The sequence below is a fragment of the Pempheris klunzingeri genome, chromosome 5, assembly GCF_042242105.1.
Source record: "Pempheris klunzingeri isolate RE-2024b chromosome 5, fPemKlu1.hap1, whole genome shotgun sequence".
Taxonomy (NCBI): domain Eukaryota; kingdom Metazoa; phylum Chordata; class Actinopteri; order Acropomatiformes; family Pempheridae; genus Pempheris; species Pempheris klunzingeri.
This window is the reverse complement of record NC_092016.1, coordinates 2,275,001-2,301,683: the sequence shown is the minus strand read 5'-3', so window position 1 is coordinate 2,301,683 and position 26,683 is coordinate 2,275,001. Positions and strand designations below refer to the sequence as shown.

Sequence of the window (26,683 nt, the reverse complement as noted above, 5' to 3'; positions counted from 1 at the left end):
ATTGTATGTGTTGAATCTGGCGAATAAAGCTGATTAAAGCTCTGATAACTGATCAATCAGTAATCGATGTAAGAATAATAATCACGTGTGTGTGTGTGTGTGTGTGTGTGTGTGTGTGTGTGTGTGTGTGTGTGTGTGTGTGTGTGTGTGTGTGTGTTTCTGTATCGGTGCAACATGTGACAGATACTGATACCTGTCCTGGGAATACCTGCAGCAGCACGAGGGTAAAGGGTCCATCACCTCACCAGGTGTGGCGACACGGAGACAGACAGGCGGACAGACAGACAGACAGACAGACAGACAGGCAGACAGAGAGACAGACACCCGACTGTAGATCTGTCAACACTGGGCGTTTCCAAACAATGCCGGGCTTGAAGAGCCAGTCGGTGGAGTCTCCGTGGATCATCGGCAGCAGATCACCAGATCACCAGCAGATCACCAGATCAGCAGCAGATCGGCAGCAGAAGGAGACCGAAGCCATCGATCAGAGGCAACACGAGGCAGGACAGCCACCATGAGCAGGTGAGAGTTACTGAGCTGCTTGGTGTGAAAAGTGATGACAGCTGAGAGACTTTTGGAGTAAAGTACATGATGGGTCCTTCAGCTTCACCAGCTGATAGAACTAGTGCTGTATTTTTACTTGATTACTTTATTATTATTATCATTATTATAGTAATACCTCCATTGTTCTTCAGTAAAGGGTCTGAATACTTCCTCTTAAAGTTATTGCAGCCTTTCTCTCATCCCCATCCTTACCATGTGGTGTCTGTGTTGCTCCTCATTCTTTTGAACGTAGATTTAAAACAAAAATCAGCCTCCAGATTGAACTTGTGTGTGATAGTTTGTTAGTTAGTCTGCAGTCACAGACAGCTTTAAGAGGGGAAGATGCCTGTTTGGATCCCTGCTGTCGGGCTCATTTTGCTTCTGCTCCGTATAAAAACTCATTTCTCATGTTCATGTTCATGTTCACGTTCACTTGGCTGCTTCATGTGCTCATCTGAACTCTTAACGACCACAGGAGCCAATTTAATAAGCTCCTTTAGTACTTTAACGTTTTGCACCACTGTACAAGTCCCATCATCACATCATATCACATCATTTCATATTCCAGGGAGAGCAAACGTATAGAATCCAGTAAAAACAGCAGCAGTCTGCACGTTAGTTTACATTTAAAGGACCTTTTAGACTTGTTTTGTTCCTCGTTACTTGTTAGCGTGCAGCTACACACCCTCCTAAACCTTTCAGCATGTGTTTAAAACACAGCACACAAAATAAAACCCTTCCCTGCAGCGTAACCATGCTTGTGACCATCAACATCATTAGTTATGCTAGTTAGGTTAGTTAGGTTAGTTAGGTTAGTCTCCCTCTGATGAATAGACTTTAACCTGTTCTCTAAGGTAAAGACATTCAGCACCGACTGATTTATCGTGACTCTGAGCTCTGTTGTACCACCGAAATACAGATCTCAGCCCCCAAATCTAACGTGTGTCCCATTATACTTTGGCCCCTTTGACCCTGGGTTACGTGTCCACACACACAGTTCATGTCATGGTTATTACACGTGTGTGTTCGGGGCCTCCAGCCGGCGCTGAGGTCAAAAGCTCTGTGTGACCATGAAAGAGTCCAGATCATTTAAAGGTCTGCTTGGAAAAAAGGGTTTTATTGTTTTATTGTGTGAAAGCAAAAACTACATTTAAATCTAAAACCTAAAACTGTGTGTAACCCTAAACTACAGTGACATAGCTGTAATCCTTTAAAGGAATAGTTCAACACTTATTCGCTCTCTTGGCGGGGGTAAGATGAGAAGATTCGATGCCACTATCAGTAAATACCGAAGCCAGAAGTTAGCTTAGCTTAGCTTAGCTTAGCTTAGCTTAGCATCGGCCAGTCTGGTTCAAAGGTGGCAACCAACCAGCTCCTCTAAATACCAACAGTCAGCATGTTATGTCTTGTTTGCATATTTCCATGCTTCGGGGCATCAGAGTGTCACTTGAGGGTACAAGCGTGCCTGTTTTCTTGGGTTAAAGCCGAAGCAGACAGGTTTTTGGTAGTAATTAGAGGTGGGAAGGGCTGGGCTGCACACTCTGTCCTGTTTGAGCTCTTGTTTGTGCCACAGCTCGGTTTATACAAGTTTCATCATGAGCAACAACTGAAGAAATCGCAGCTGATGTTTGAGCGTGAACCTCAAATAAAATCAGCTGAAGAGTCAAAAGGTGTTTCCTGTAGGTTCCTCAGGACGTGTGAACCTGAGTCTCCCTGTCAGATGCTCCTGCTTGTGGGACATCTGATCCCAGAGTCGTTCTCTCTGAGGCTCAGAAGATTTGACGTCTCGCATCAGTTGCTGTCTTTTTGAGCCGTTTGCACAGAACACAATGTTAAGTTGCAGAATAACGAGGAATCGTCCAATTAACCGGCAGAGCCAGGATGCCCGCCGCTCATATCTGGACCTAATTATGGTGCATTCCAAAACTTACGACCGTTTTTCTCCCTTCTTTCACCAGCGGGCACCACAAAGTGTAATGAAGGAGACAAAGGAGGGAGGGAGGGAGGGAGGGAGGGAGGGAGGGAGGAGAGAAGGAGAGAGATAATGTGTTCAGCATTACAGACCAGAACAAAGGATGAATAAGGAAACGGGTCCAGAGGCTAGAATATTGAAGTGTCTCGGTATTAGAGATAATAGATTTCCTACTTATTTAGACTACATGAAGGTTATCGTGCACCTTTTATCTCACTAACTAACTAAAATATTCTCTCTCTCTCTGTGTTGTAAGTGTGAGCTACCTCTTAGTGATGCTGCATGCACGAAAGATCTGATTCTTTTCAGCGGCTCTTTGGTACGAATGAAGGAAAACTTCATTTACGTGACACACTTCATGCAGAGGGTACATTCAAAGTAGGAAATTCTCTGAGAAAGCAGATGGACGTGGCGTCATTGACTTTAGGTCCAGGAATGTGATAATTAAAGTCATGTAGTTTTGTAGTTTTATCACACTGACGCTTCATGGACGTGTCGCAAGAGGAATGTCTTGATTTTGTTTAGTTTTTGTCGGACAAGTTTTTATCTTAAGCCTCGTATTTTGTTGGTGATGATGAGGTGCTACCCCCTCATGTAAGAGAACATCCAAAACTTTATTCCTTTATGATTTTAAAGAAGATTAAAGCTGCATTATTTTTAATCACGGTGATCTGAGCTCAAAAGCTTTGGTACATCAACATGTTTTGGTTCTCTCGGCTCTGCCACAGCGGTGATGCAACGGTTTGCATCTGGTGCAGATCGAGGGACCATGTGTTGTTCATTTAGTCATGAATTTAGCCAAACATGCGATGGCATGATTCATACCTGACCAAATAAAAGCTTAGAAGCTGTAAAAGTTGGAACAATTTCATCATTTTATTTTTTTTTCTCCCCCAAGAAGTTTGATCTTAGAATTAAAAGCATAAAAATGAGACCACCTCAGTTATTTCTTAGTCAGCGAATGTATTTGACGCATTTGCACACATATTTTAACACAATGTCAAGCATTCGGCATAATTGTTGCAGTCTTCAGAGGGTTTTCATTTGTGTGACTTTGTGGCCGCCACAAAAACTTGTTGCGTGACATTCTGAGACAAACAATTTTCCCAAAACATCATCTGGTACATGATGTTCTGCCAGTTCCTCTATTCACAAGACCCGTGAAAGCTCATAAAGTCAACAGACAGTTTGTTCACTGTGTGATGCAGCAATAATATAAAGTAATACCTGCATATATATAAAATATATAAAAAGTCCCTTCATATTAAAATCAATTTTTCTGAAATTTTCATCTCTTAAGAAATGATGAAGTTATAGAAGTTAAGCTTGAATCTCTGTAGAAGTTTTTAATCTCTAGATGCTCACAGGTTGTGCCACTTTTTTAAAAATAATTATTTGGACATTTTTCTGGCTCTATTTGCCAGGAGAGAGTAGAGAAAAGGGGGTGACATACTCTTCCTGGGGGTCCACACACACTACAAACATGTAAAACAAGACATGTAACTGTTGCAAAGATGGACTTCAAACTTTGAATCAGCATAAGGGGCATCGTGTAAAAAACGTGGGGGCAAACAAAGAGCTGACCTCTGCAGGACTTTGGTGCAGGACATACGTAAGTTTGCAACATTGCAGAGTGTTTGGATCGTCGCTTTTTAGGCCAAAAGTCAGACGGTCTGTTCTGTTTGTAGCAGAAACAGAGCAGCAGCCAAAAAGCTATTGTGTTGACTGAATTGATTTTTTGTTTCTGAGTTGCCAAAGTCAAATTTGAGTAGGGATGAAAGGTGATGTGTCACTGCACTGCGGTCATACAGCGAACACAAATAACACGTATTTACAAAACAGAAGCATCTCAGACATGCAGTTGAACATTATTGTTCAAATTTGCATGATTCACAAAGACATCATCACCAAGGGGGAAATTCTCATTACACAACAGCTACATCAGAATTGAAGAAAAAAAGGAGATAAAAATTGAGAACAAATACAAAATACAATGCAAATGTGCAAAAAATACAAATATAGAAATGTACAAAATAAAATATAGTGCAATATGCAACCTGAAAGAAATGTGCACAGAAGTGTCCACAGGTAGTGCAAATGATCAAATAAGGAGAAAATCATCAGATCATGAACTTGGCCTCTCTGCAGATGTCTGATCAGCAAGGCGGACGTGCAGAGCTTCATCGAGAGGTGCATGACAGCCGTGGGCACCAAGCAGCATCACGCCCGCAGCCTGGCCGAGGTGCTGGTGGAGGGAGACCACAGGGGCCACTACAGCCATGGACTGAACAGGATGGGTCAGTGCGGCGCTGCACGCTCCTCACTTTATCTGCAGAGGGGATTTAAAAAGGAAGGAAAACTGTGAAATGTACTTCTGTGTGTGTACTAGTGTGATGATAATGTCACAGCTGCAGACTTTTATCAGACTGCTGAGGCACCGTAGAACTTTAGGTATATACACTACTCACTAAAAGTTAGGGATATTTGACTTTCAGGTGAAATATATGGAAAATGTAAAAAGTGAATGCTACAGTGATATTATATCATGAAAGTAGGGCATTTAAGTAGAAGCATGCACTGGTGATTTCTTCATCTTAAACAATTTATTTAAAGAAAATCTACCAACAGTGGTAGGTATACCACAACAAAACATGTTCAGTGTCTCAATAAATTGGGATGTGGCCAAAGGACGTCCACTCCTCTCCTTTCTGTGACTCTTCCAGTCTCTGTATCACTGTTCCAACCTCCTGATGACACTCTGTGACCCTCTAAGCTCAGTGAACACCTCCGTCTGAGGACTTCCTGTTTGAAGCCTCCAGTGTTGAGGTGCTGCTGATCAACTGTTAGGTGTCGTCTTGGTCTCATGATGTCAGAATGTGAACAGATGATGAGGAGGACTGTTTAAATACCAATTCTAACTGAAGCAGGAAATGTATTGGTGGATTCATGGATCAAACCTGTTGTGAATGTTGCTGTTAAGCTTCTTGTTAGAGAACAGCAGCTGGTGCAGAAAGTACTGAGACACTGAACAGTTGGACATGTGCATTCAAAGGTTTAGAGAAGGTCACATTAAGTTCACCTGGAAAGGTTAGAATGCATTTTAGGTTCATCCTGAAATTTCACCTGAAAGCTGAATATCCCTAACTTTTAGTGAGTAGTGTCTGTGAAACCAAAACTCTCCACTTTCCACTAGTGCACGCTGTCTTCATCCTTTCTTCTGTGGCTGTTTTTAAATGTGGTGGCTGTTTGTCTCCACGCTGCTCGACAGACATGTATGTGAAGGACATCCAGACAGGAATCTGTGCCAAAGACGGCGAGCCAGTGGTGGAGAAGGAGAGCGCGGCTACGGCTCTGGTGGACGGGAAGAACCTCCTGGGTCCTGTGGTGGGGAACTTCTGCATGAGTCTGGCAATTAAGAAGGCCAGAGAAGTTGGTATCGGCTGGGTGGTGGCACACGGTGAGTCCTGCTTTGTGTGATCCACTCCTTCTTATTTGGACAGAGGACTGGTGCATGTTCACCGTCTGCTGCTGCCTCTTGAATAATATCATAGTATTTTACAGGCAGATGCTATTTGACATGTAGTTAAATGCTTTAAAATCTTGAAAGGCCTTCACTGCTGCACTGGTCCAGGCCTATAGAAGCATTGCGTGATGCCTTTGGATGAACACGTCTCTTCACGCTGACGTGTTCAGGTTTCCAGATGCATTTCTGTATTTGATTTAATTCAGTGCTCAGCATTCGTAAAGGGATTATCCTCACTGGGCTAAACATTAGTAGAGTGTTTGGCTAATATAACAGGCAATTAAAGGCCTGTTATTTGGGAGAAGAGAAACCAAAACCACTGTGTTATCGGACCGAGAGAACATTCAGTGTGTTGGATTCAAATAAATACAGTAAAATATGAAATGAAATGAAGACTTGACTTTGCTTCTTGTGTTCTTGTCTTTCTTAGGCTCCAACCATTACGGTATAGCCGGATACTACGCACTGCAAGCTCTGAAGGAAAACATGATTGTGAGTGAGGCTCATTTTGAATAGTACAGTGCAGCGTTGTGGATGTACTTTAAACAAAATGTGCTTTATTTCCTCGTTGAGGTGAATGTGCTGCTCTCCTGAAGGGTTTTAGTTGTGTGTGTGATGACAGTCTGACCTCCGCAGGGCATGTCGTTTACCAACACGTCCCCCCTGGTGGTTCCCACGCGGGGTAAAGAGGTACGTTTCTTATTTATTCCACTGCACAGATTGTACTTTGTGTTATAAATGACTGACTGTGAAGCTGCCGCTGCTGCTTGCAGTGCACGCTGGGCACCAACCCCATCAGTGTGGCAGCTCCGGCCAAAGATGGAGACAGCTTTGTTTTGGACATGGCAACTTCGGCAGTAGCACTCGGAAAGGTAAGAACAGGTTTGTGCTGATAAGCCACCGGGGGATGTTTGACATACAGAACATAACTTCCTCAATGCTGACAGACAATACCTGGAGTTTGACTGAGCTGGTTTGTCCCACAGCCAAATATCTACAGTGGGAACAGATTTTATTATATGTGCAATATGTGCAAGTGTAATATCCAAAGATGTGAAGATGTTTTGATGAAGGTAAAATGAGTTACAGCATCATAAATGATGCATTACGCCCCAGACGATGAAATTTAAATGCTAAATTGACCAATGTCGTTAAAATCTTGATGCCTTAATCTGTCCTTTTCAAGTCGCGCTGCACACTGTGTGTTTTATGTGCACAGGTGGAGCTCCATGAGCGGCATGGAGACACTATCCCTGAGGGGTGGGGCTGTGACGCTCAGGGGAAGCTGACCACCGACCCAAAGAGAGTCCTGAGTGGCGGCGGCCTGGTGCCCATCGGTGGCAGCGAAGAGACGGGTCAGAAAGCAGCTGAAACACAATACTGATGCTGTCTGTGGTGATTTTGCTCACATTCAGATATCGCTGAAGTAATCCACCTGTCACAGTTTCTATTACCAGCACAGACGGTCAGTTCTGTATATTATGCAGCATCTCTGCTTTCAGTCACTCAAAAAACGACAAATTAAAAAGTCCAAGCCCACATCAGACGTTTAAAGGATAACTTTGGTATCCGACAGGCTCAGATTGTAGCTCCAAGTGTCTGACAGCGTTATGGAAACAGACCTGTAAGATCCTTTTTGTTTAACCACAAACAGCCATGTATCAGCCTCTTCACAGCCACCAGACCTCACTGAGAAAAACAGTCATTTTACCACAATATTTGATCTGTTTCTTGTGCTTCTTGAGGTTTTTCTACATCATATCACACATGATAAAGTACATTTGCTGCACTCGTCTCTACATGAAACAGCTGAATGAAGTGTGTGTGTGTGTGTGTGTGTGTTGTAACGTCTGTGTTGTTGCCCTCAGGAGGGTACAAAGGCTACGGTCTGGGAATGATGGTGGAAGTGTTCTGTGGTATCTTGGCCGGTGCCAAGTACAGCAAACACGTCCGCACGTGGAAAGTAACGGACCGTGTTGCCGACCTGGTATGTTGTTTGTTGGGTTTTTTTTCTTGTTTGCTGTGACGACACACTAAATTCATCTCCATAGTAGTTGTTGTTAAAAGTTAGTTGCTTGTCCTCCCACATTTTTTTAAAGTCTAAAATGGAAAATAAATCTTAAAAATGTCCTAAACTTCTTTTCTTGGCTGCTACCCGTTAAAATAAAAGCCACTGGCCTTAAACCTGCAGTCTTTCTAATGTCCAGCAGGAGGCGACTCTGGTGTTTGCAGAAATAAGTCTGATTGAATGGAAGTCTGTGTCTCACTTGATTTATCAGCTCAGTGAACATTTTCCTGATGAGTTTATGGTCTCAGTCTCTAGTTTACAGTCTTCTTCAGCACTTCATTTAGTCAATTATGGTCCATTTAGAGGAAAATAGATGATAAAGCAGGGGGTCATGAGTCAGAGATGCCTTTTGATTAACCGATCAGAGGCGTGGAACAAAAGTCACTTCTGGTTCCAGAAACCGTGAAGTGAAACCTGAGGGTTTCCACAAACCGATGGGTGGCTACGTCCACTTCTTATATACAGTCAATGATTGGAGCTTTTGGAATTATTGTATAGTTCACTAACCAGCAGATTAGTTTAGTACTTCTTGACTAGAAGAGAAATGTGTTTGCACCGCGGTGGTGATCAGCTGATGAGACACAAAAGTGGGTAAAATGATCAGCTCTCAGTCAAACACAGCAAATTTTTTGAGAGCCAAGTTTAACATGTTGAAACACAGTATTTCACAGCCGCTGTTATCTAGAAGATAAGCACAATCGATGAGCCTGACGTAGGCGGCGTTAGGCCGCGTCACGGCTACCTCTGCTGTTTGTATTGGGTCATTCTTCATCACTCAGGTTCATCTCCTCTTCTGTTTTTCCAGGGTCAGTGTTTTGTGGCGATCAACCCAGAGAACTTTGCTCCTGGGTTCACTGACAGGATGTCCGACCTGCTGTCCATCCACAGATGGATGGACCCTGTGAGTAGAAACACAGACGCACCGTCATCTCCAATGAATGTGATGAAACAAAACATGAAACGTGAGCAAGAACAACAGCGTTTAGCTTCATTTGGTCGGTGCCGCTGTGTGTCGCAGGCCGACCCCGACGCTCCTGTTTTGGCTGCTGGAGATCCGGAGAGGACGAACATGAAGAAGTGTGAGGAGATGGGCGGTATCCCCTACCACATTAACGTCATCAGCTACATGGTAACAGCACTGAGCCCTAATATGGACCTCATACTGATGAAGGCTGTGTGAACAGTTTTACTGATGTCTGATGAGAAGATTGACAATCTCATGTTTCTATCTCAGCCCATAAGAACCCCTTTCTCCTTTTAGTAAAGCTATGGGAGGTATAAAACAGACTAAATGCACATTTCTGAACTTATTTTTGAGATACTACCCCGACTGTCCAAGATCTGAAATGTTAAATATGTCACAGCTTTATTTTATACATGGTCAGGACAGGTTCATATAATCCAGGACAGGATTAGAGCTGTTAAACTCACCTTTTAATAACTAAATTAAAATGGAAATGGTCACTCGGTCACATGACTGCACCAGGAAGTTCAGTATCTGTCACTTCAAGGATAAAAGCTGTAAAGGGACATTTCCAGAATATTGAAAAGGTCTGTGACCAATATGAAGCTCTGTAACCTCAAAAAGTGACCACAGTCCCATGTCTTTAAAATGACTGGTAGGTACAAAGAGGTTTTGGAGATGATGGAGCAAATCAATCAAATTCAAAGTATCATCAATCACAGTAGGTCCACTAAAAGAGCTTGTTTGATCCACTGACAGGCTCAGAGTGTTATTCTAAGTGTGTGACAGCATCATGGAAAGGATCCCTACAGAGAGAGACCTGGAAGATCCTTTTGGTTTAACCACAAACAGCCGATACATCAAACCCACCATGTTCCTCTGAACTATGACAGTCAGCAATACTGGAGCCAAACTAAGCAGCAGTAGATCAGCAACTAGCATGTAAAATTACCGATTTTGTGAATGGAGTCTGGTGTGTGTGCAGAGAGCGATATCACAGCTGTTTGTGGTTAAGTAACGACCACTGCAGCCCGTTCGCTGATCAGTTGACGATCAATGATCAGTTTTCTCTTCTAACTCTCAGCAGTAAAAGGTCGTAACCACATCACCCGACGTGTCTTTGAGGTCGAGCTAACTTTTCTCCATTTTTGCATTTTATTGTGTGCAGAACGAATGTGCTGGGAGGATCGGAGCCAGCCCGCTGCTGCCGTGTGACAATGTCATCTCCAACTAGTCGGTCGAGTCAAGACTCTCAACATTTGGCACTTGTGTTCATCTTTAAGAGACTGAATGCACTCTGTTGTACAATCGTATGTTAACCACTTGTTTTAGACTTTATAAAAGCCTTAATTAAAGAGATAATTGTAGTAACGTGTGTGACACAAAAGGAGGGAAACATCCAATATTTTCCCTTTTTAGTTCCACTTGTTGTGTCTCGAGATGCTGCAGATTTAAAATGCTGTGACTGCGTGAGTTCTGTGTTTACATCTGTAGACGTGTGGCTGAAGTGTGAATGGTGCTGCTGAAAGATGAGGATGGTGGTTAGTTGTCAGCAGTGTTGGATTATTAGTGAGTGATTTTTACTTTGTCCAGTTTGTCCAGCTGTAATGCAGCGTAGTTGCTTCAAAGTGATGTAAAGAAAAAATATATCTAAATTGTGCATGAGAATGTTTTGCTACTTTTATAAAGTTCAAATCCTCTTTTTATTTTTAGGTCATCAAACACAAAACACAGTTCTGATGTGCCTCGTTCAATAAAAGCCATAGAAACCATCACTGGCCTTCGTGGTTGTGTGTCCGCTTGTATTTCAGCCACCAGGTGGCGTCATAACATTTCAAACAGTTTGGTTAATTTAATATGCAGTCACACAAAATACTTCCCCACTCCAAAGAGTTTAGAAATGAAAAAAAAAAGCACAGACAATAAAAGAAGAGCAGAAATAAATACTGTAAGTAAGGAAAATAATGTACTGATCCTCTACTTTAGTCTTTAAACTGGTTAAAATACACGTGATCTTCAATGCCAAACATTACGACAATTATATTTCACCATAACAGATAACAGATGTACCTGTTGGCTTGCAGGTAAATGTGATATAATTAGTTAATTTTATATCCAGTCTCATACAAAAACAATTACAATCTACAGAAATATGAAGATGTATTAGAATAACTCACACTGGATGGAGACACAGTGAACAAACTGCACCTTGTGAGTTCTGTTATGTTCTTATCTCTTCATCTGAAGAGCGGGGCACATGATATTTCCCCCCACATATTATTTCATAGAAGATAACCGAGTGTTACAGTTGCCATGGAGATGGGGATGTTTTGGATATGAAGCAGGAGTTCGAGACACTTTTTCTTCATTTCACAACGACCTGAACAAAAGAAAAACAGAAATGAGTTGAATGATGACTCTTGCAAACACACCACAATGGAAAATAAAGAGATAAGTAAATAAATGAATAAATTAGTAATAATAATAATAATAATAATAATAATTCTCTTATAACCTCGATCTCTTGGCCCATAAAGTTGGAACAATTGTTCAATACCCCCAATTTAGTTAAAGCTTGAATACACAGTCTGCAAAGGTTCATTGTGGTTTAAGTTTCTCTGTGATCTGTTTGGAAGAGTTTGATCAATAAAGTTGAGAAGATATAAACTTTATTTATCAAGAATAAATCACATTGTCACAATCATTTCATGAGAAGAGGTAGAAAACATTTTATTCCATCTTTATGAGCGACAGTGTGTGTGTTCCTGGGACATAATGAAGCTTGCAGACTATCACTGCTGCACCTAAATCTATACACAGACTGGATTGTAACTCCTGTTAGAGGTTTTAATATCTGCATGTGTGTGTATGAAGTAAACAGCTGTCCTCTGTGTGTGTGTGTGTGTGTGTGTGTGTGTGTTTGTACATTTATATGTGATGCTTCAATCATCGTTAAACTAGTTTAAAGATGACAGTTGTGTTTGTAAATGGACAATGTGCTCCTTTTGCCAAAGCGTACAGCTAAAGCAGCACATTTGTATTGAAAATGAGTGACGGAAAAGGCCTCTCCAGAGCCACAAGGGAACAGGGGGACCGGGCAGTGACAGATGCCCAGATCAGGACCTTAATCTCCCATGCCAAAAGTCCTGGCACTGGGCCCCGGACCCTGGATGTCCCGTTAACACTCGGCCGGCCGCAGACAAAAGAGGAGAAATCAACAAATCAATGGGCTTTCAGCCCCACCGGGGGAGGGGAGGAGAGGTGGGGGGGTGTAAGTGAGTGCTGAGCTGGGCTGGGCCAGGTCTGCAAGTGGGTATGAAGGGGATGCATGGAGATTAGGTTTGGGCCGAGGGGGAAGGAGCCTGTGTGCTGGCTGGAGGGCTCCGCCGAGTCCGAGGATTAAGGGGCCGATTCAAACACTCGTTATAGGGGGCAGACTCGGAGGTGTGTGTGCGAGGATGGATATGGATGGATTTTGGAGGTCTAATCTGTCCCGGCCTTGGCCCGGTGCCCTTGTGCTGATTAGATGGGGCCCCGGGAGCGGGGTCGCTGGCTGGGATTAGGCAGATTCTAACAGGTGTTTTCCTTTGTGGTGCTGAGGGGGGGGGGGCCTGTCCATCACTCACTGAACGAGCAAATGATGAAGTGAGCGACTATTACTGACGGGACAGTGATGCCAAAAGGCCCCAGTGTGTGTGTGGGTGTGGGTCAGTGTTTGCTTTAGGACTTATAGACTCTGCTGGCTGCTGAGCCATGAGTGAGGAAGGTCCAATGTGCAGGGAAGATGAAGGGGGAGAAGGAGAAACCTAAAAACTCCTCTTAAACTTGTGAGATCGCTCAAACAAACACAGTTCTGATGCAGGTGATCGGTCGATCCACTGCGGAGGAGATTAGTGTCACCGCTGCTGTTTGAGAGCACTTTCACACTGTAGGAGGATCAGATCATCAGATCAGAGGAGCTTAGGAGCTGCAGAGCTGCTCTCTTCACACACACACAGATACTGTAATCTGTGGTAGGATAGCTGTCGGCATTTAATAGATAGATAGATCACAGAAAAAAAGATCATTTGTATTGTGTTGTATTTAAAAAAAGTCTCTCATAGGATCAGATAACCAAAGACTTCACTGCTTTCTGGGTCCTGGACGTCATTATGTGATCACTGCACAAACACCTTCTCAGTTTCAAACTAATTTCCTCCAAACATTAAGAAATCCCAAATCTAAGGCCACTTAAAAGTGTGAAGCAGCCATGAGGTCTGACAGGAAGGAGGAACATGCTGCTGCCACCTCATAGAGTTCACTTAGAAACTCCATGGTTGATGAAATAAAACATAAACTTTCTCTTCCATGTGTTTTTCTAACCTCACATCCACCTAACACACCGTAACATTATTTGACGGGACATTAGGAAACCAAAATAAGACAATCAGGATCAAGTTATTTTAGACCTTTAGAGTGTTTGAGTCTTTATAATTTTATATTTTTTATATAGTTTTATTGTGTTTAAGCTCACAGTAAACATCTTGAATCCTTGAGTCCAGACCAGATATTCCTCCTCCCCTCCCCTGCGAACAGCCGTCCCACTAACGAGAACAAAAAAACACGAATTCCAATTTCATGCAGAAAGCTGTGATTGCAGGAGGAGGGAGTGGACTCTTCATATTTTCAGTTAATTCAGCCAAAGTGGAAGGCATGGCAGACAGGAGGGAGGAGTGGAGTGATGGAGAGAGTGGGAGGAGAGCTAGAAAAAGCTCTGCTGCTCTCCTGCTGGGTCTTTAATGAAGTGGAGCCACTTCCTGGTTTGTTCCTCCCAGCTGTTGCCCCTACAAAGCCAAGATATTTGGCCTTGGCCCTTTGTCCTGCTCGGGCTACCATACCTCCAAATGACCGAGCGAACACGTAAAAATAAAAGCAAAGCATCTGGTGTCTTGTTCTCTCCAACTGCTCGGGAATGCGAGCGTCTCTCCATCTGTTGCCTCCTTCAGTGGGGTCGCTGCTGGTCGCCGCTGTCAACAATCAAACTGTCAGGAAGATTTCAGGGTGTTTTGATATTTTAATATTTTATTTTGTAACTTTTAAATCAGATCACAAATAGAAAAACATAAACTAAACATCTCATCTCTTATCTTACATCCTCACATTCAGCCTGTGCACGAGCTGAAAAAAATACAAAACGACAAAAACACAATCAGAAAAAAAAGGAGAAGGAAACAGAAAGGTCACAAGCTGTCGTCACATCTTGATATTTACTTTTTTTTAAAAAGACAGAAGTCAAGTCACGTTTACTTTCTTGGTCTCGCACAGGTGTGCTGATGCGTTACCGTGGCAACAACACGTTGCAAGGCATGGAGTCTCAGTCAGTGCAGGGAAAATAGACAGTCGGACTTTATTCAATGCTTTGATTTGATTTGCATGATGCGATAATGCAGGGGGTTTCATTAAATGTGAAACATTTTCAGAATGTACCTGTACGTTTCTGCACTAAAACAAGAGGGAAACATTTGGAGTTGTTGTTTTTTAGAGGTTATTACGCTGTGATTTTACTGGTTCGGCCCTCTGGAGGTCAGATTGGGCTGCATGTTCACAGGAGGTCCTGATGTGGCGTCTTACAGTCAGACTTCAAGACAAAGACTTGAACTGTGAGACAAACGACGACTAACCTTACTAACCTTACTAACTAACTAACTAACCAACTTTGGATTTATGGCTGCTTTATAGAAGAACCTTTGTTCAGACGACACAGAGTGACTTCCTCTGGTGTGACTGCAGCATCTGGCTTCTTCTCACCCACGTGAAACTTACAGCTAAACTTCTTGTGCTGCTGGAGGAATAAAAAAAAAAAAACAGGCTGCTCTCCGTCCTCTTGTAAAACAGCTGCAGTTCTTCACTCATTTCACCAAGAACACGAATTCTTGGTGAAATGAGTGAAGAACAAATAAAAATCAGACAGCAGGATGGCATCCAACACTCTCTGTTCCTCTTTTCTTTTCACTCTGTGGCGGCGAGTGGGTTTAATGTCCTCTGTGTGGTTTGCACACCTCTGGGTATCATGACCGCATGTGAGCAGACAGCTGAGGAGCTGGACGGCCTTCGTCTGTGTGTGAGGTCCTAATGACACTTTAACAGTTGTCTCCACGTGTCTTCCTCTCAGGATAACCCTGGGTCCATTTCATTCTGTCGCTTTCTCTCTATTTCCTGTCATCGCCTCCATTTATTCACACACCTATTCACCACTTCTTCAACTGAATGAAAACCATTTATCGTAGTTTTACTTTAGTGTCTTCAGTTTAAAGACGTTAGCTTCATTTTACCAGGACTGACTTCGTCTTCACTGTCTCGCAGCAGACTTGCAACAAAAATAACAAAAAATACTGCAAGATAAAAGATATAAATCAATGAGAAATATATTTAAAAAGGTCTTAGTAACACATGTTAAGAAACTTAAGGTTACAAAGTGGTTTACAAAGGCTGAAACAACACCAGAAGAAGAAATTAACAACATTAACATTTACATTTCTTGTGGACACATTGGGAATTACAAGAAATCTCTCAAACTCAAAATTCTGCATGACAGTTTTGAAACAACAAAACAAAAATTTGTCTCAGAAACTCATTTTTAACTTTGTAGTTTTTGTGTCTGTAAATTCACATAATTCTCACAATTATTTAGGCCAGGGGTGTCAAACATACGGCCCGCGGGCCAAAACCGGCCCGCAGGATGACTTTGCAAAGTGTAACAATTGCAGAGAAGACAAATTTCAGGTTGTTCATAATGTTTTGTAAAAAGAGAGTTCATTAAATGTGAACATTTTCAGAATGTACTTGTACTTTTTTTGCACTAAAACAAAGGGAAACATTAGGAGCTGTCGTTATTTATCGGTTATTATGCTGTGATTTTACTGATCCGGCCCACTGGAGATCAAATCGGGCTGCATGTGGCCCATGACAGCCCTGATGTAGGCTGTTTTTGACCTCAAACTAAAGATTAAGTGTCTGTCTGGAGAATTTGTCAAATCTTTTCCACGCTCACACTATTTTTTGTTCGTGCTTGTGGTTCTGCTTTGGCACCGTATGTCAAAGGTCATGCCAATAACCGGGCTGGATTGATCTGAAAGCCTGATTCCTGATTTCAGTGCCGTCAGGTGCTGCTGTGGCAGAAACAGGCGTCCAGCTTCGCTCAGCGTTCCTGGATTTGCTCATTGTTGTGTGTAAAGTCTCTCACTTCTGTCTCAGGCGTCCTCACAAGCTGCTGTAACATACTAACAGAGCTCAGCCCTTCAAATGGCTCCAGCGACACTTCCTGGGTGGGAACGGTCGTGAAGGTTTTGTCACCTGCCGGCGCCAAGGCCCGCCCCGTCCCACCGCCGTGGGAAGTGACATTTGAGTCCTGAAACAGAGGCGTGACGCAGCAGCACGACTTCACGCCGCATGACGAGACTCCCTGAAGCATCCTGCTGTGTCCTGTTACCAGGTGACAGGTACAACACCTGGAAACAAGGAATCATGATCTGACTTCTTTCACTGTAATTATGGCTCAGCTGATGGATCTCTCACCAGAGAGGGGAGGGGAGGAGAGGAGAGGAGAGGAGAGGAGAGGAGAGGAGAGGAGAGGAGAGGAGAGGGGAGGAGAGGGGAGGAGAGGGGAGGAGAGGAGAGGAGAGGAGAGGAGAGGAGAGGAGAGGAGAGGAGAGGGGAGGAGAGGAGAGGAGAGGAGAGGAGAGGAGAGGAGAGGAGAGGAGAGGAGAGGAGAGGGGAGGAGAGGAGAGGAGAGGAGAGGAGAGGAGAGAGGAGAGGAGAGGGGAGGAGAGGAGAGGAGAGGAGAGGAGAGGAGAGGAGAGGAGAGGAGAGGAAGAGGAGAGGAGAGAGGAGAGAGGAGAGGAGAGGGGAGGAGAGGAGAGGAGAGGGAGAGGGGAGGAGAGGAGAGGAGAGGAGAGGAGAGGAGAGGAGAGGAGAGGAGAGGAGAGGAGAGGAGAGGGAGAGGAGAGGAGAGGAGAGAGGAGAGGAGAGGGGAGGAGAGGAGAGGGAGAGGAGAGGAGAGGAGAGGAGAGGAAGAGGAAGAGGAAGAGGAGAGGAGAGGAGAGGAAGAGGGAGAGGGAGAGGGAGAGGGAGAGGGACAGGAAGAGGAAGAGGAAGAGGAGAGGAGAGGAAGAGGAAGAGGGAGAGGAGAGGAGAGGAGAGGAGAGGAGAGGAGAGGAGAGGAGAGGAGAGGAGAGGAGAGGAGAGGAGAGAGGAGAGGGAGAGGGAGAGGAAGAGGAGAGGAGAGGAAGAGGGAGAGGAGAGGAGAGGAGAGGAAGAGGAAGAGGAAGAGGGAGAGGAGAGGAGAGGAGAGGAGAGGAGAGGAGAGGAGAGGAGAGGAGAGGAGAGGAGAGGAGAGGAAGAGGAAGAGGAGAGGAGAGGAGAGGAGAGGAAGAGGGAGAGGAAAGGAGAGGAGAGGAAGAGGGAGAGGAAGAGGAGAGGAGAGACTGAAAGAAAACAGAAGTCATTTGTCTACTTATTGCTGATCACTTGTTGTTGTTGCTCTGAACTCTGAATGAAATCAGCTGCATCGATCCATTGAATGTGATCGATAATGGCCCTGAACAGCAGATCAAAGAGCAGTGATCACTGATCGAGGTGCTGATCTTGATTGATCTCTCATCTTTAACACTCAGGAGTCCAAAAACTACACGTCAGGATTTTATTTTCAGAGATTTACTTTTTAGTAGTTCACATTGTCTAAGTCTTGCGCCCCCAAGTGGCAGCAACCAAAGCTGCAACAGCAAACCTCAATGAGACGAGCTGGTGAAATAATTAAGGTTTAAAGGCATCTTAAAGGGACATGCCGCCAGTTTACACATCAAGTTCAGTTTATCTGTCATGAGAGAGATTTTAATTGAATTACCAGTTTTATAATGTCGCCCGTGGCCCTTGATTGAAGTAAACATTTATTTTGGAGTTGCATCCTGGGAATTGTAGGATCCAAAGTAGGAAAGTTGAAAACATCCCTTCCTCTGGTGCATAAATTTATATTTTACTTTAATCTGTCTCTTCAACATTATGGAGGTACGCTGCTGAACTGCAGGAAAACTGTTTTAAACCTCACAGCTTTGTCCTTTAACTTAACTTTCTCTATGTCTCCCTCCCGCTTTCTAAATAAAATAATCTCTTTATCGTGTCATCTCTCCATCGATAAGTTAGTGGAGAAGTCTGCTTGATCCATGAGATATTTCAGGATGCGACAAAGGGAACATAACTGGCCGCACCGCTCACATCAGTGGGATGACTTCAAAGCACGAAAGGCTTTTGATCAGTGACACCAACAAAGAGTCGTGTTGCCGCCCCTTCCCGCTAAATGACGGCCATTTTCCCTTCGGCTTTGAGGTGTGCAAACCTCCTCTCCCCTCAGATAAAGGTGCTGCATGCGCCTTTGTCGTTTGGTTTATTTCTCCCCTCTGGGCGAGAGAGGCCTTCATCTACAGTAGAGAGGATTAGAGTCCGGATCCAGGCAAGAAAGCAACCCTAAACACACTCACAGAGGAAACCCCCAGCTGCCCCCTTCCCTGTTTGTAGCCAGGAGTCGCAGAGCTGCTGATGTGTGACGACAGCGACAGGTGACAGGTGATGGAGGGAGCTCACCTTTCTCTCTGCTCGGCCACTCGGTGTTGGTTTAGGGGCCTCTGTGACGGATGGGTACAGCTGGGCCGATCCTGGTCGGGGGGGGGGGGACTGATATAATGAGGGCCGAGAGGGGGCACAGGCTGACCCCGAGGACACCCCAACCCCCGAGGAAGAGCCTTCTCTGAGGGCTCCACTGGAAAGCAGGACTAGATCAATATATCAGCTTGCAGGACAGTTTATTAGATATCAGGTATCAGTGTCTACTGCTACTGATATGATACTGCTCAACATGATTCACTTCAGTAAAAGTGGTCTCATCAAATATTATGTTACAAAGAATATCACATCCCAGAATATTGTGGATTATATTACTGAATTATAATTACTGGTGCATTCATGTGTTCATCCCTTTACTGTCACAGCAAGTAAAGGTGGAGCTCTTTTGTCCCTGTTTATACGCCTGCTGTCCTCTATAATAATAATAATAATAATAATAATAATAATCCAGCACCTTTCATGTGTTTAATATGTTGTTTTTATGGCTGTGGGATTAAAAAGTACAAGAGTTCCCCCGACAAAATGTAGAAAAGTAAAAGGATAAAGACGCAGAAAATGGAAATACTCACGTAAATTACATTAAAGTTACATTTAGATTAAATTAATTCTATTAAATTTGATTTAAAGTACTTCAAACTTGTGTTAAAGTACATTAAAAAGATCTTAGTCACTGTCCACCACGGTTAAAAGCACCGGTGAAATCTGATCTGATGAAATCTAAACCACTAATTATACATTTGTATGGAGGATTATTATTATTATTTAGTTTTAGAAGTAAATAAATCAACTGGCTGAAGTGTTTCTCTGTAAAATGGCTGCATCCCATAAAGGTCTGACTGGTCTGAGAAGCATTCGCTGCAGTTTAAATCAGACTCTTTTAAACTATTTCTAATTTTAACTATTTAATTTGAACTATTTGATTATTCAGGTTTTGGGGAATAATTTTGTTCATTTACTTATAAACTATATTTAAAATACTTCTGTTTTGGCTCATCAACTTTCTTTTTTCTTTTGTTCTGTCGTTTCACAACGTTAATGACCGGGTTTTCCAAATAGACTCAGAGGCAACGACGTTGGAGAGAAAATGAAGTTACAGCATTAATTCTGACAACTTCATTACAGCAAATTAGGGCGTAACTTCATTTACAGTTTTATTACATGAGTAACTTCATTTGGTGTCAGCTGGGCGGACGGACGTGTCAGCAGCTCTGACCCTCCGCAGGCACCACTTCCCATCCATTATCCATCTGGGGCCCCCACCTCCCTCCAGCCCTCACACACACACACACACACACACACACACACACACACACACACACACACACACTCTTAACAACGGTCAATGAAGCTGATGGGTAATGAAGCTTTTTCTGCTATTATAAACAAAACACACACAAAAAACAGTTTGATTTCTCAGGATTAATAATTAATACAATAATATTAATAATAACATTAATATTAATAATAACAATAATATTAATAATAACAATAATCTTGATAATAACAATAATATTAGTATAACAATAATATTGATAATAACAATAATTAATACAAATTGCATTAATCCACCGTATTGTTGACTTATCAAGGCCAATTTTGTGTTTTTCTGTTCTGACATGTTTAAAATCAACAGAGAGGATAAAACTGAAATAAAGAGACAAAAATAACTTCAACAATCAATCAACTATCAAAATGCTTAGCAATTACATTTTTGTAGATTGCCTAATCAATGAAGTGACTAATCGTTTCAGCTCCACTGGTGATACTTGATACTGTTATTACACTAGCAACTAAATACAAGGATTGTGGCCTTTAATTAATTTGATGCAGTTACCTGAAAAGCTGACAAGCTCTTTGCATTTTTATAGAAAACAAATATAAAATCTCCTGATTAAATGCTGAATAATATCTTGATTAATAAGAAACATTACAGCCTATCCGCTCCACAGCTCTTAATGAGGGAAAAAAAGAACGTGCTGCAAGCATGAAAGATATTCTAATTAATATATATTATTATTATTATATATATAAGCACACTGTTGCCCATAAAGTTGGAATAATTGTTCAATAATGTTGTTAAAGCCTGAATACACAGTTTGAGATAAAGTTGAGAAGATATAAACTTAAATCACATTGTCACAATCATTTCATGAGAAGAGGTAGAAAACATTTTATTACAACAGTGTATATAATATATATTATTTTTCAAACTCACGTTAATAAATAAAATGGCACAAACTAAACCTTTATTTTCCTGTAAAAGCAGCATTTACTGCAGAACTTCTTCACCACAGGATGTTACTTTACATCGTGGTTTTGTGCCCCGTCTCTGAGAATCAACAGATCCTGGGTAACATCAGGTTTTTGTCAGAAATCAATATCATTTTGTACCAGAGAACCTGATTCTGTTGGGCCCTGCACCCCTGTGGTCAACCCCACCCGATTCAACTGAATGGTTAACATCATACGAATGTTCATTAAGTGCAGCTAATGTGGATATGACCTTTTTATCTACTTTCTTTATCCATCGTTCGTATCCACTTCCTAAAAAAGCAAAGAACTGAGACTTAAGGTCTATAATAGAAAAAAGAAAGAGTAAAGAAAAACCACAGTAGAAAATAAGCAATAGCAAATAAATATATGTTGTAATGATAAATAAATATTTACACTATGGACATAAAATGTACAAGTATGGACAGGAATATGAAAATGTAAATGGTTTATTAAGAAGTTTTACTATATTAGTATATTGTGTTCTGGATGGTTCCTCGGTTGTGTAACAGATGTGAATTTTCTTTAGAACAAAGAGAGACTTCATATGGAGCTGATGTAACACTAAGCTCAGCCCTGTTAACTTAACCCACACTCATAATAACTTTATTTTCATCTTAAGAAACAAGTGTTCTCCGCTGGACGTCAGCGGTGGTGTGTGCAGCTGCTGAGATCCTGCAAACCTCTGCATGTTTTTATCTTTTCCTTCCAGCCAGTAGAACACATCCAAGAGGAAACGCGGGAAAAACACAATTACAGTGAGGCGAAAACAGCAAAAGGTTGTTCCAAAACTAGAGCTTTCAGCTGCTGGCGAGCGCCCTGACCCTCGGCCTGAAGGCCAATGGATGACTGCTCTGTCCCCTCACATCGCCTGAGTCTGGTCCAAAAAGTAGCCAGTAAGAGTGAAAAGCCGCCAACAGGAGTCCAACTAGTGCAGAAACAGCTATCGACGGCCTGATATTCTGCCTTTAGGACGTGTTTTGACAATATGTTGGCGTACTGAGGCCTTTAATCTGGATCCATACTGATCAGTTTCCATTCAAACCTACTGATCGACTGGCCAGTTCCTCATGTGAGACATGTAGGTTGAACCCTTGTGTGTGTTGTTGTGGGCTGAGGTCAGAGGTCAAAGGGGAGACAGTGCATTTCCAGGCATGTTTTGTCTGGGATAGTTTTGGTCTGAAGTAGTGGTGACTGGGGGGTTTGGGGTGGTGGGGGGGTTGGGGGGTGTCAGCTGGTCCATACAGTGCGACTACACTACACCACCTCCGCCAGCCTCCACACTGAGGAAGTGGCCGGTCTGCTTGGTGCGATCATCAGGACAGCTGGTGCCTGGGCAGCTGCACGGCTGCGGGGTGGCTGGGAAAGAGCCCGTCCCCGGCAAACCCAGGAGGGGCTTCTGCATCTGCTCAGCTGTCAACCCGCACCCCCACAACCCCCCCCCCGTCCCCCCCAGGCCCCGTCCCCGTCCCCCCCGTACTCCATCAGCTGAGACCAGCAGGAGAGACAGCTGGCCGGTGCTGCCAGGGAGAGCGGAGGGTGAGGGTGTGTTCATGTGTGTGTGTTGAGTTGCTTGGGGGTAGACCGAGCAGCGATGACATCACTGCCAATGTGATGCATTCAAACACACACACACACACACACACACACTGTTTTGATCCTGTTCATCAGCTGTGTGGAGATTTTGCACCAAATACCTGCTTTTGGCTCATAGGATGCATCTTTTCTATGGTTTTTCTTGGTTATTTGTCCATAAATTCCATGAAAACAAACAAAGCTAAGAGTGATTTTATCCTAATAAAGACCAGTTCATGGTCACTACGTCTGTGTGGTCGCATGGATCCAGGTGGGTCCACGTGAAAGGTAACTCCACATCCACGCTCCTATTCTCATCGTATGGTCACACACAAAATGTTCTTCTTCGGCCTAAAACACCAAACATAAGAAGATGCTCCTCATGTTGCTGTTGTGGTGTCGCCATCTTGAAAGGTGACTGTCTGTCTGTCTGTCTGGCCGAAGCCTGATACACCTCATCCCTCATCCCTCATTACCATGAAAATAATCTCCCACAGATTTAACATTTACACCTATTTGGGTAGTGTTGGCTAAAAACTACAGTGTTTTAGGAAACACACTGTTGCCCATAAAGTTGGAATAATTGTTCAATACCCCCAATTTAGTTAAAGCCTGAATACACAGTCTGCAAAGGTTCATTGTGGTTTAAGTTTCACTGTGATATGTTTGGAAGAGTTTGATCAATAAAGTTGAGAAGACATAAACTTTATTTATCAAGAATAAATCACATTGTCACAATCATTTCATGAGAAGAGGTGAAAAACATTTTAGTCCAACTTTATGGGCAACAGTGTAGTTTAACCTTTAAAAACGAGTGAATAAATAGATTATTTTAATACCTCTGAACTTCACTGACACCTTTTGGGATTTTGATAAATAAAATGACCTTAAATTGACTGTGAAAGCAGAACTTCTTTACTACAGGACATTAGATTAATATTGCCTTTTTAGGAAATACTTCAACCTTTAGAAATAAATAAATAAGAGACTCTGAGCGTAAAGGGTTTCATCTTCAGTAAGATAAATGAGCTGTATCTCTTCTACTCTTTAATATAAATGGTCCAGTCTAACATCAGGTGACGATCAAACACACACTACTTTTGTTTCATGTGGTTAAAGCCGCTCCGCTCTTGTTTCAGTATGTGGACCAAAGTTTCGGCATCCATAAGTATTTGTGCACATGCCAGTCCAGGACACGAACCATCACTGGCTGACTATAATAATCAGCAGACATTGTGTGGGACGCACAGGTTGTGGGGGTGGGGTGGAGGCTGCGTTGTGTGTTTTTTTGGGGGGGGAGGGGGCAGTCTGGGGAGTTTAAATGAGCAGAAGTCGAGGAGAAGGAGGAGGGAGGTGGATGTACTAGAAAGCAGAGTTTCTTTGTCCTCAGAAAGTCTGGCCATGCAGGGGTCAGGAGCAAACCTCGGTTCAAGAGAGGCGAAGAGAGGACGAGAGGACGACGTCAGACTATCACCATTAGCAAAAAAAAAAAAAAAACATCCTTGAAGCGTTAAAATTTTACATGAACGCTGTCGGATGCATTAAAAATGAAATGTTTTCTCACATTTGCAGAGTAATTAAGTGTTTAAACGGTCAACTGATGAGCTTTTGCACACATTTTAAGCCCTTTAAGCTTCGACGGTGAACGTTTTAATAAAATAAATGTTTCAAGATGGAGTGAAATTGAATTAATAAATGTAAGAATGAAGAATCATTTGAGTAATTAACATTTTATTGTTTCATCTATCATCGTAACCTGAGTGTCTGTTATCAGGTTATATTTGGATTTTGCTGGTTGAACGAAACAAAACATTAAATTTTTTTTACATATTTGATCGACCAACTAATGATTCAGGCAAATGATCTGCAGACTGATCAGTGGTGAAAATGATTTACAGCCTAAATATCTACAGTTTAAGGCACGATGAGAAGTTTCTATGTGTGGTGAAGCAGAAAAGAAGGACGGCCCCTCGGGCACTTAACTTCACTGTGTCCTCGGGGTTAAAAAATAAAACCTGAGGATGAGGATGAGAGGGGAGGAAGGGGGGAGGAGGTGGGGGAGGATGGGGGCTATACATATCCATCTGTCTGGTAAATAAAGCATCAACAGTTCATCTCCACTGTTATCCAGCTACGGTTTCAGCTAAGTGGCCACGGCCCATCTGCTCAGAGCACGAAAGGTCGCCGTTGACCATTGATCCCTTATTGATTCCATGAATTGTTTAATGACCACCAAGGCCAATTCATTAAGCATTCGCTGGGTGTTTTAATTGCCCTGGGCTAATTTAAGCCCACTGATTAATTATGGGTCCCCGATGGTGGAAATGCTCTGAGTGGTGGGATTAGGAGCCCAACAATGGATGACAGATGACTGCCAGAGAACTGAGTGGCTTTGCAAAGCCGTGCTGATGTTTGTATTGTACATTTTAACGAGCGTATTGTGTTAATGAACCCGCTGAACCGACCGGATCGTGGTAATTTATTCCAGACTGCCACCGCAGCATATTGTACCAGTCAGTGTTATTTTTGTGAGGTCGACCTTGTCAAAGAACATCCGTCCGTCCATCATCCATGAATCAATCTGTCCATATATCCCTCCATCCATCCGTCCATCAAACATCCATCTATCCGTCCGTCAAACATCCATCCATCAACAATAAATCCATCCATCCGTCAAACATCCATCCATCAACCATAAATTAATCCGTTCATCCATCAACCATAAATTAATCCGTTCATCAAACATCCATCCATCTATCCGTCAAACATCCATCCATCAACAATAAATCCATCCATCCGTCCATCCGTCCATCAAACATCCATCTATCCATCCGTCAAACATCCATCCATCAACAATAAATCCATCCATCCATCCATCAAACATCCATTCATCAACCATAAATTCATCCGTTCATCCATCAACCATAAATTCATCCGTTCATCCATCAACCATAACTCCATCCATCATCCGTCCATCATCCATCCATCCATCAAACATCCATCCATCAACAATAAATCCATCCATCCATCCATCAAACATCCATCTATCCGTCCGTCAAACATCCATCCATCAACAATAAATCCATCCATCCATCCATCAAACATCCATTCATCAACCATAAATTCATCCATCCATCCATCATCCATCCATCATCCATCCATCATCCATCCATCCATCATCCATCAATCATCCATCCATCATCCATCCATCATCCATCCATCCATCATCCATCCATCATCCATCCATCATCCATCCATCATCCATCCATCCGTCTGTCCATCCATCTATTCCATCCATCCGTCCATCTGCCCATCAACCATAAATCCATCCATCCATCAAACATCCATCTATCAACCATAAATCCATCCATCCGTCCATCAAACATCCATCCATCAACAATAAATTCATCCGTTCATCCATCAACCATAACTCCATCCATCATCCGTCCATCATCCATCCATCATCCATCCATACGTCTGTCCATCCGTCTATTCCATCCATCCGTCCATCCATCAACCATCCATCCATCATCCAGGCAATACAAGTGAAGAGAGCAACATTTATTTTTTTGGTTTGATGCTTCTTCTTCTTTTGTTTTTCGGCCTTCAGAGCCTGAAGTTCTTCCTGCTCACCAGCTCCGTCACTGCACACGTCAAATGTCGGCGCTGCTGCTGGAAGAAGAACAAAAGAAATAACTATTGATCTGTCTGTCTGTTGTCTGTCTGATGTATTCACTTTTTGCATCTGCTTTATCTGTAGTTTTCCTCTAAAATCCTGTTAATGGGACTAATTTCAACCCTCACAGTGACAAGCTGAGGCTGTAATCAGTCTGCTGATTGTGTTTGTATCAACTGTAGATGTCTCTGCGTGAACTCTCTCCGTTCATTCAGAATACGTTTTTCCACAACAAGGTTATAACTATATTAAACACACGCACACACACCAGCTGTTCCCGTGTGTGTGTGTGTGTGTGTGTGTGTGTCAGGTGTCGGCTCTTTCCTGCCGAGCGCCGCTTAATCTCAGTGTTTGGTGACGTCAGTGTCACTTTGTGTTTGTTATCAAATACAGGCCTCCTTTATCAGCCTGCGAGAAAAGTCCCACAGTCCACGGGA

General features: G+C 42.9%; 1 protein-coding gene across 1 annotated transcript; it reads left to right on the top strand.

Annotated features, from left to right (window-relative positions):
* The first annotated feature begins 423 nt into the window (after positions 1-423).
* LOC139201855 (uncharacterized oxidoreductase YjmC-like) lies at positions 424-10,812 on the top strand. Its single transcript, XM_070831285.1, has 11 exons — positions 424-522; positions 4,664-4,812; positions 5,784-5,972; positions 6,469-6,530; positions 6,675-6,728; positions 6,812-6,910; positions 7,258-7,393; positions 7,907-8,025; positions 8,912-9,007; positions 9,125-9,235; positions 10,239-10,812. The coding sequence occupies exons 1-11, from the start codon at positions 515-517 to the stop codon at positions 10,302-10,304; spliced, it is 1,089 nt and encodes a 362-aa protein (XP_070687386.1). The 5' UTR covers positions 424-514; the 3' UTR covers positions 10,305-10,812.
* The last annotated feature ends 15,871 nt before the right edge of the window (positions 10,813-26,683 follow it).